The sequence below is a fragment of the Electrophorus electricus genome, chromosome 18 (assembly GCF_013358815.1).
Source record: "Electrophorus electricus isolate fEleEle1 chromosome 18, fEleEle1.pri, whole genome shotgun sequence".
NCBI classification, from domain to species: domain Eukaryota; kingdom Metazoa; phylum Chordata; class Actinopteri; order Gymnotiformes; family Gymnotidae; genus Electrophorus; species Electrophorus electricus.
Window position 1 is genome coordinate 15,172,159 of NC_049552.1, and position 10,257 is coordinate 15,182,415.

General features: G+C 49.3%; 1 protein-coding gene across 1 annotated transcript in view; it reads right to left on the bottom strand.

The window, feature by feature from the left end:
• Positions 1-10,257, bottom strand: part of lamc1 (laminin, gamma 1) — a 45,562-nt gene continuing 35,305 nt past the window's right edge. Inside the window, exons 8-28 of the mRNA XM_027011351.2 lie at positions 9,974-10,110; positions 9,704-9,826; positions 9,338-9,527; positions 9,095-9,207; positions 8,425-8,646; positions 8,030-8,218; positions 7,179-7,424; positions 6,946-7,099; positions 6,689-6,831; positions 6,395-6,573; positions 5,359-5,512; positions 5,014-5,219; positions 4,763-4,842; positions 4,541-4,678; positions 4,311-4,455; positions 4,082-4,231; positions 3,671-3,785; positions 3,355-3,554; positions 3,095-3,253; positions 2,622-2,721; positions 1-2,540 (exon numbers count right to left, since the gene is read on the bottom strand). Coding sequence (XP_026867152.2) covers positions 2,284-2,540; positions 2,622-2,721; positions 3,095-3,253; positions 3,355-3,554; positions 3,671-3,785; positions 4,082-4,231; positions 4,311-4,455; positions 4,541-4,678; positions 4,763-4,842; positions 5,014-5,219; positions 5,359-5,512; positions 6,395-6,573; positions 6,689-6,831; positions 6,946-7,099; positions 7,179-7,424; positions 8,030-8,218; positions 8,425-8,646; positions 9,095-9,207; positions 9,338-9,527; positions 9,704-9,826; positions 9,974-10,110 — 3,400 coding nt within the window. The 3' untranslated portion in view covers positions 1-2,283. The remainder of the gene's footprint in view (positions 2,541-2,621; positions 2,722-3,094; positions 3,254-3,354; positions 3,555-3,670; positions 3,786-4,081; positions 4,232-4,310; positions 4,456-4,540; positions 4,679-4,762; positions 4,843-5,013; positions 5,220-5,358; positions 5,513-6,394; positions 6,574-6,688; positions 6,832-6,945; positions 7,100-7,178; positions 7,425-8,029; positions 8,219-8,424; positions 8,647-9,094; positions 9,208-9,337; positions 9,528-9,703; positions 9,827-9,973; positions 10,111-10,257) is intronic.

Genomic DNA, 10,257 nt, shown 5'->3' on the forward strand with positions numbered 1-10,257 from the left:
TTATGATGTCCTGTAATAACCACTGTTTATTATTGAAACGTTACAATTGGATTTACAGGCAAACAGGAAACAAGACGGAGTTTCTCAGGTCCTTTGTAGTGTTTGTGAAGAGTGCCTTGCTAATGAACAGAGGAAGGCAGCCATCGTAAAACCCATATACTCTCCAAAACCAACGTAAAAGACTGTGCAACACACACACACACACACACACATTCACACACATCATAAAAATACATATTAAAAATACTTGATTCATTATAAATTAAAAATACTGTTTTATACATAATTGTGTACATGTTGCACGTCTGTCCCCAGTGGTACGGTGAGCAGTGGGGGAGCGCTAACTGAAATGTTTTGGTGACAAGATTCCACAGTTAAATCCCTCATCACCAGACATAATACATCACGACAAGTGGTCAATTCAAAGGCATCTGAGCCAGACACTGATTGAAAAGTTATGGAAATGGGGTAAACTCGAAAATTCCAACAGAAGAACCAGACCGAGAAACAGACAGAGAGGAACAAATGTTGTGGTAAAGACGCCTTACTTTCCCTGCTAACGACTTCAAAAACACGTTCACCAAAAAATCTCAGATTATGTGCAAGGAACAGGGTGGTAATCCAGGCAAATTGTAAATTATGGACTGCATCTAAATGTTAAGGCACAAGACCTCATCAGAGGTCAACTAGCAATACGGCATCTGATCGGTCTCATACCTATAGCAAACACTCTGGAAAAATACATTTTCTGAAATGTTAGATACGTCACTTGGACTGTTTTGGACAGTCGGGTTAAGTGTCAGTGGAGAGTTCTTCTCATAAAAGCCTTATGTGTTGTTTTATTTACCACCCACTGAAATTAAAATTACACAATTAAAATAAATGGCTGAGCTAAGAAGCGACAAAACTGAGGCATGTATACAAGCAAGCACATTACACATGACTGCTCATATATATTTATATATTATGGAGCTGGAGGTTTCAGATGTGACTTTGAGGAGGCTGGTTGGGTTTTAAAACCAGCCGTTCCTGAAACATTTAAGCATATATTTACACAAATAACAAATCCTCAGTCTATATAATAATAATAAAAAAGACATTCACACAAAAATATAACATTTGAAATAATTATTAGCACCAGTGTATCAGATAAAAGTCTCGCTACGCAAATGTACAAAGTTGCATAGTGTTGAATTTTTGCCTGGGGGTGGGGGGGAAAGAAAACGGTAATGTAATCTGCAGTACACCTTTACGTAAGCAGCAACGTGACCCAAACAAACAGACAAACCTTAGTGTTAAAATAAGTACATGAAATGCGTACAGACCATGCCGTTTCACTGAGTTATACAAAAGAACTGGACATGAAGATGGCCTTGCTGGACACCCCTGGTGCATCACCGTGCGTGGTCATGTGACAGGAGTGGAGCTGAATACTGTACTGTAGTGTGTCTGCTGGCTCTCTCTCCACACGGCCAGCCATCACTGTAACTTTGTGAGAGAGCAGAGGAAGGTTACAAAAGACACAGCCATGATGATTCCTTCACTGTCCGCTTTCTGAACCACTGGTTTTTATAAAAAAAAAAACCAAAAAAACAAAACAAAACTTTTTTAAAATTTGTAGAGGCTGTCGGTCAATATCTTAAAATCTACAATGCAACCCCCCTGACCGCCCCCGTAGGCAGTGATGAAGCATCAGGTGGGGGGCAGACTCTGGCCTGAGACTCTGAGACCAGTGGGGTGGGGAAGAGACTCAGGGCACCGAGACCAGTGGGGTGCGGATTCAGGGCACGGAAGCAGAGCAGAAAGACTAGCGGACCACCAGAGGCGGTGCATCATGTGGGCTCATGTTCAGCTTGAGAAGACACCTCTGACAGCCTTCCTCCTCACACACTAGCTAAGAGTTATCTTGGTGCTGAGGCAACGCTGTGTGTTCGGAGGAGAGAGAGAGAGAGAGAGAGAGAGAGAGAGAGAGAGAGAGAGAGCTGCTTTCACGTTCTTTATCGTGCAAATCACAGAAAAACGGCTTGAAAGATGTGGCTTTGTTCACTGAAATAAAAACAAAGCTAAACTATAAAGAAAACAAAATCCAAACAACAAAAAAAAAAAACAAGCAAACAAAAAACAAGAAGAAATGTGAAATGAAGACAAAGGCTGTTTTGGTACAAGGTAGCATCTTGCCCCGAGTGTTGGATGTGTGGCACAGAGGGAGGTGAACAAACTGAGGAGCGAAGGGGCGTGGTCTGGTGGGAGGAGCAGAGGCACAGGGGGAGGAGCAAGGCCAACTTAGGGCCGCTCCAGGGACGGTGTGTTGAAGCAGCCGTCCGGCAGGGTTTTCTTGATGTCGTTGAGGTTGTCGATGTCCTTGCGGATCTCTCTGATCTGCTGGTCGTAGCCACTGATCATGTCCTCCTGGCTCTTGGCCATTTCGTTGAGCTCCTTCAGCTTCTTGTCCAGGTTGCTGCCTGCCATCTTGTCCTTGGCCTGCTTCAGAGAGCTGTCGATCTGGTCTAGCTTGCTCAGATCCACCTTGTCAATGTTGCCTGAGAGGACGGATAGAGGATCAGGGTGAGTTTCAGAACCAAAACAAAAACCCCCGGCACGTCACTGGACTCTGCGCTCACCGAGCTGGCCGAGGAGATCGTTGATCGCACTCAGCACGGTGCGGACAGCATCTTTGGCCTTCCGGGCATTTTCCTCTGCTTTCTTTGCACCTTCAGATGCCTGTGAAGGAGAATATGATCAGTAGGAAACATTTAACCTTCCAATAGAATCAGTTCAAATTTACAGCATTTTAGCTGACACTTTTATCCAAAGCGACTTACAGTTATGACTAAGTAACTGAGGGTTAAGGGTCTTGTTCAGGGGCACAACAGTGGCAACCTGGTGATGGTGGGGCTTAACCTGGCAACCTTCTGATTAGTAGTTGAGTACCGAATATCACAGGATATCACTTTGTTTTTCATCATTTTAAAATCATGTGTTTATTAAATGGCAAAACAGGAGTATAAAAGTCGCGCAGACTGTGTGCGCATCTAGAATTCACACTAGGTGATTAAAAACTTGGGCCTGCGGCTTTTCTTCGGCCTCTGCTCACCATGCTGGCCATCATCATGTCCTGGTTGGCCTCCTCGGTCTTCTTTCCCAGCTCATTCTCTGCGGCACTCAGTTGTTTCATCATGTTGGTTACTTCCTCATCCAGTTTCATCGTGTCCTCAAATGCTTTGTCCGCGTCCTCCTTGGATTTAGCAGAATTCTGCCCGGGACGACACAGAAGAGGTTGGCACTTGTTCACTGACGGCCCACCCACATCTCCTGCGGCAGGAGGTGCACACGAGGGTCAGGAGGAGGACGTACCTTCTGGACATCGCTGGCGATCTTCTCGGCCACCTCGGCCTTGCCTTTGGCCTCTTTGGCGTCGGCCACCGCGTTGCCTAGCGACGCCTCCGCCTGCCGAGTCTTCTCGTTGGCCTCGTTGATCGTGGCGTTGATCAGCGGGATGCGCTTCATGGCCTCCTCGGCTGCGGTCTTGTTGTCGTTCACCCTCTGGTCGAAATCTGCAGCGAGACACGTGCAGGGCGTGAGCTCACAGCGAGGCCACGCGGGGTAGGAACGCTCTCGGATGGACACAACTCACCGTCCCGTCAGAGAGGCGGACGCTTTAAACTCTTACCTCGAAGGTTGGCGAGGATTTCCTGGGCCTCCACGTACGTGGACACGCCCCTCTTTGCTGCCTCCTCGGCCAGCGCCTTAGCTGCGTCCGCACGCGCCAGCAACTGATCTGCCGTCTGGGTGGGAGAAAATCAGAAAGGAGCGGACGTCAGTGCCAAAGCCCAATGGCTGTCTTTACCAAAGCTGTGCGATTATTTACCAAACTAAAAAGATCTGAATGGGCTCTATTTTGTTGGTTTCAATTATAATTCTGGGTAAAAAATGTTAAATCTTTTTAAAATGTAAAATGTTTTAAAGGGAAACAGGTGGTTCTGGTTTAGTTTATGGGTGAACGCATGCGTCCCACGAGAGGCAGAGAGGCCGGTTGCGGCCTCGGCCCCTTCCGGGGCTGAGAGAAAGATGCGCTCGGTACCTGCTGCTCAGTCTTGCCCTTCTCTAGAAGCTTCCGGACCTCGTTCTCCTTGGCCCTCAGGTCCTCACGTAGATCGTTGTACTCCTTCTCAGTCTTATCAATCAGTTTATCCAAGTCTGACGCTTCCTTCTTAATCTTATTGGCTTCGTCCTAACAACACAAGAGTTCCCGAGTGTGTGAAACAGACACTTGCACGGGATGCTGTCATCCAAAATAATGCCCTTCTTACCTCCAGGGATTTAACGTCGAAGGGCGGCAGGCTGGTGAAGTTGGCATAGATCTTCATTGCTTTGGTTCCTGCCTCCTCTGCCTCATTGTGAACTTTACTGGCTTGTTTCTCTAGGTTCTTCGCCAGCTCTTTGGTCTCATTGTATCTGCGAACACAGAGCAGGTTCATTTAAATGCCCCATGGCGGAGGACCAGTTTTCAGGCTAGCAGCACTGTCCTAATCACGCATACTTCTTGTTGAGTTCGTCAATGTCATTGCTGATCTTATTCTCGCCATCTAGAGTTTTCTTCAGTAAGTTGTAGGCCTTGGTGGAAGTGTCGTTGGCATCTTTTGCAATCTTCTCAATCTGGTCAGCCTCCATCTTATGCCTAAGGAGGGAACCAAAAGGTGAGATAGTTTCATAATAAGAAGGTCTTGGTCCATTACTAGCACAGTACTGATCTCATTCTTACTTCTCTGCCAGACTGCGTGCCTCCTCAGCCAGCAGGGTCATGTTGCTGGGGTCTCCAGTGGTCGTGGGAGTTTTGATATCCTGAAAGGTGAGAAACGTTTTCTTTCATGCTCAGCTGCCTTATATCAGAGGACTGTAAATCTCACGTGTTATTTCTCACAACATGCCGAAACCTATCAGCTGTAGACAAACCGTGCTTGCCCCCACCCCCAGTCTTAAACGGAGACGTGCTTGGCCGTGTCGACGACTCACCACTTTGCTGATGGCGTCTTTGGCCTTGTCCAGTTCCTCTCTGGCCCGGTCGATGAGTCTCTCAGTGTCACGGACCCTACTGCGAGCTTTGTCGGCCAGTGTGCCGGTGTTGTCCACGGTGTTCCTAATGTTCTGCAGGCGATCCCACTGGGTCATCAGCGTGGTGTTGATGCTCTTGAGACGCTCCAGGAGACCCTTGTCTGCATCTGTGGAATAACAAGGAATAAGGAGTAACTAAGACTTGCATATTTAACAAGATCATCTGTTTTATGGAAGTAGCTGGATTATCGTAATAGATCACGTGAAAAGCTGTAGATGAATGTCGTTAAGTAAGGCGAGGTCTACCTTTGCTTGCCTGAGCCTCCATCAGCAGGTCCATAATTGCTTTCTCCGCCTCTTTGAGGCGGTCCTCGAAGTCTTGGTCAGTCACTGTATCCTTGCTGCCCAGGTTGTCAATCAGGCTCTGCAGGTCATGAAGTTTCTGCCTTTGTTGGTTCACCTAGACAACGTGAAGAGGAAATAAGACTCTTATTTTGCTGCTGTGCACACGGATTTTCTTCTTCTCCCATTACAAGCATCTACTACACTGTAAACATGAGTCATCTGGACAGGAATCTATTCCAGCCACTGTGACATAAGGAAAAATTTACCAAAATGAAAAGTGACCCCTTCATTACGTTGTCCCAATGTTACACAATCTCTTCACTGAGAAACCGTGTGTGGGAATTTGGTTCTGAAGAAACACTATACCCGTGTTGCATTCCACTGTAAGATCCGCGTGACGAAACAATGTTAAATACCTCACTGCTTGTCTACAGAAGACTGTACTTCCTAGCATTTCAATCAGCAGTCATTCCAAAGCACAACAGAATCGCTGCACAGACACAGTCTGTGATGGAATCTGGGGGCTGTGGTTTAGTAACTAGTCCATTAGAGGGCACAAGATGGCCCATCTTTGCAGCCTTACACGCGCTCACAAAGTTCCTCCAGTCTGTGATTGGGCATTGACTCCATTTCATTATGACGTGGTTACAGGGGTCAATAAGTTGAAAGAAGGCAACAAGGTGCTTGATATTTACTTAAGTATAAGTAAACCCCGCCCCCCCACTTTACTCCCAAAGTAAACCCCCCCTTTCTGGTTTTTCAGCATGTAAATTAAGGGCCAGTGTGATGCAGCATCTTCTCATCCTACTGGAGTGCTCACAGATGATGTGCAATGCCATGTTTACAATACATTCTCCTCTCGAGCCCTGGCCCTGTACATATGTTCTCACTGAAAACCAAAGCAGGCCACACGCCGGACTGCCAGGGCAGTCACGCGGACCTGGTTCCAGTACCTCCAGCACCCAGTTCAGTGCTGGGTGGTGGAGCAGGGACGTACCTTGTCCCTCACGAGGCTGTAGCAGGTGGGGCACTGTTGACATCCAGGGGTTGAGCGGTTGTAGAAGTAGTTTTCCTCACACATGTCACAGCGTGCCCCCACAAACCCGGGACGGCACTCGCATCGCCCGTCCTCTCTGCACTGAGCGTTCTGCGAGCCCTCCGGATCACAGTCACAGGCTACGGGGGGGGGTAACAGGGGTCATAAACAAACATGGGTTTCTCCACCTTGAACTCACACTTGCAGGTCACATGACTAACAGTGTGGGCATGTAAGATGAGAACAGAGTCTTACGTTTGCAGCCAGAAGAGCTGAAGCTGAAGAAGTTGACCTCGCAGCGATCACAGTGTTGACCTACGACCCCAGGCTGACATTCGCACTGTCCACTCCCGATGTCACACTGGCCGTTGGTCGAGCCGATAGGGTTGCAGTTGCACCTGAAAGCCAATCATTTCAAAGTCGCGTCAGAACAGGCATCTCTGTCGCGCTCTCAGCACGGATGCGGCGAGCCGGTGGGAACGGGTGGAGGGCGAAGGGTGGAGGAGGGTTACCGTTCGCATCCCTGGCTGCTCCGCAGGTTGTAGAAGCCGGGCTCACAGGCACTGCAGTCTCGGTCAATGACGTGGGGTAAACACTGGCACTGACCCGTCACCTGCATGCAGGTCGTCTGTCTGTCCACCGTGCCGTACGGGGAGCACGAACAGGCTAGACGCAGGAACAGAAAGTGTAAACTGCAGCACTACGAACGCACGACCGTCACTCAATGCACCCTCTCTATACTCACCTTTGCATTTGTCAGCTGGGCTGGCAGCCAGGGCGTGGCCGTAAAACCCCTCTTTACAGCGGTCACAGAAGAAGCCGTCTGTGTTATAGATGCATTTGAGGCACTCGCCCGTCTCCCGGTCGCAGTTGCCGACGGCGTTGGGGTCGATGTTGTCGCTGCACTTGCAGGCTCGGCAAGCTCTGGCTGTCCCGGTCGTGCCCAACGGGTCACCGAAGAAGCCGTCATCACACAGCTCACAGCGCTTACCTGGCGGGGAAGAGCGCGCACCGTGAAACTCCGCTCGGACACAATTAGTCAGTGAAAAAACAGCAGCTGCTAGAGCTTTTGCTGGCCATGACGCTCCACTCTGTGCTGCTTCAGCTTACACTCCAGAAGCAATACCAGCCAGACCAGTGCTACCATGGGCTCATCTCTGCCAAATCCAAATTTTACTCACATTTGGCCGTCAGCTAATGTTAATTTGCACTCTGGCATCGTAAAACACTAAACACGGGAACTCATTAAATTAACCACATTAAACATTAGAATCAATTTGAACAATAAACACAATAACAGCAAAGCCAGATATTTTCCATATTGCAGCCTGTGAAGTCAAATGGCCTTGTAAGATTCTCACACATGGGCAAACAAAGATGTGCAGGGGGTGTGTTCCTGTGGTGCCCGTGGGGCAGTTAGTGCGTGGTGTGTGTACCTGTGGTGCCCGTGGGGCAGTTAGTGCGTGGTGTGTGTACCTGTGGTGCCCGTGGGGCAGTTAGTGCGTGGTGTGTGTACCTGTGGTGCCCTTGGGGCAGTTAGTGCGTGGTGTGTGTTCCTGTGGTGCTCGTGGGGCAGTTAGTGCGTGCTGTGTGTACCTGTGGTGCCCGTGGGGCAGTTAGTGCACACCACCTCTTTGGTTCTGGGAACAATCGCACAGGAGGCTGCTGCAGGGCACGGACACTCCTGACAGTCTGTTGGTGACCCTACTGTAGCGTCGCCATAGAAACCATCCTTACACCTCTCACAGCTCATGCCAGCTGTGTTGTGCTGGCAGTCACACTTTCCTGTAACGAGAGAAAAGCATCACCACCAGGGGGCACATTCATATATAACATACAATTCCCGTCTCACCCTTCCAGTGGGTGGACACATCTTTTTCCCCTCACAGCTCCGACTGTGCCACCAAACTTACCAGCATGTTCCCGTGGGCATGTTACCTGGCACTAACGGGACCCTCCGCAGACATGGGAGGTGCGTGCACGTGACTCACCTGTCATGGAGTCGCAGGTGTCGCTGTGACCATTGCAGTTGCACGACTCACAGGGGCTGAAGAGGCCCAGCGTGGGTTTGCTCCTCCGGTAGCCGGCCGCACACTGGCCGCAGTGCTGGCCCAGGTAGCCCTGCGGACACACGCACTTCTCCACCCAGTGCGCTGGAACGCCGGGGCCACGGCGAGCGCTCACCAGTGAAACATTGTCTAAATAACCCGCACCTGGACACCAACACATACAGCTCAGTCATCAAGTCTGTGAGGTCAGGACTGCTCAACTAATAACCCAGCGGTAATCAGAATCTCAGTTTTTAGCAGATGTAATATAGCTACCAGAGTAGCAGAGATGTTCTTGTTTCAACATAAATAGTTAAAAAATATCTGCCAATATAGTCAGATAATTTCACTTTATTAGTCATTTATTTACTTAAAACAAGTGAAAAGACCATCTTGAAATGAGTTGAATAATCTTATATATTCTTACAGCAGTCTCTAAATGAGAACTAATAGATCTTCAAACCAGACCAAAGATGAGCTCCCTGGCTGGGAGATCATTGTTTTTGCAGTGTAGTTCTCAATGTATTCTGTATAAACACGGTTGTGGTAGGTTCTAACAAGTTTCTGAGTTCTTCTGCAATCCAAACAGAATGTGTGAAGCTCAGGAACATACTTCTCTCGCTGTAGGTACCGCGGATCTTGATGGAGGTGAGATTGTGCAGAAGCTTCTGGAACTCCGCATGCTCCAGATTGGGTCTCCAGGGATAATCAGCAGTATGATGCAGCCTGTTGAAACAACATCGGTATTTTTCTCTTTTCTCCAGATTAAAGACGACTAGGCCGAAACACTGACGGAACGCGATGCGTCACCTAGCAACCGTAGATCTCCCCAGCCCTGACCCCCAAGTCAGCCTACCTGAACACAAAGGTCTGCATTTGCTCTGTGGGATAGGCGTTTCCCTGGGCGATGAGTGGTACGGCAACGCGGAGACCCGCGCCCTCCAGCACCACATCCTCGGCCGAGAGGCGCGTGTCCCGTCGCTCCACGCGGAAGTTCAGGCTGAGGTTCTGTCCGTAGCTCAGCAAGTGGTTTCCCAGGAACTTTTCTGCAGGAAGAACAAAGAACCTTGGATCCATGTGCTAAACATGCAACATCTCAACTTCTGCAGCAGTTCGCCACTCACATGCTGTACTGAATTCAGAATGTGCTTAAATATTAGCTTAATCGTGTGATAGTTCTGTCACGCAGACACGGGCCCACTCAAAGTTGGGACAGCAGTACCAGGGGCCACGAAGTACACGGGGAAGTAGTCGTCAGAGACGAGCGAAATCTCCTGGGAGTCCGGAGACCAGTGCACAGGCACGCCGGAGCCGTGTCTCCTCTGACCAGTCCAGCCTTCGTCACCTGACATGAGGAACACACAGGACGACTCGCCAGCAGTTCAGGACACACAGATCTGCACTCAAACAATCGCTCGCACACCCACCCAGACCCACGCACACGTAGATCTGCATACGCACACGCGTGCGCACGGATCTCACGTGGGCTCACCTCGGTCAAAGGTGGAGGTGATGGTGTGGATGCTGTAGCCATCCGTGCTCTGGCACACAGTGGAGTGATGGAAGCAGAAGCACGGGGTGCAGCCCTGGGCATTCTGAGGGTCCAGGTTAAAGTAGCCCAGCTTACACCTGAAAAACACACACACAGTTCAGACCCACACAACTTTGACCTGCAGTCTCACAGGTGCTTAACGGTATACTACGTCATTTTATTTCATGGTTTGGGGTGGATGATCAACTATTTGAACAGTGCGGAATCCTGACATACAATAACAA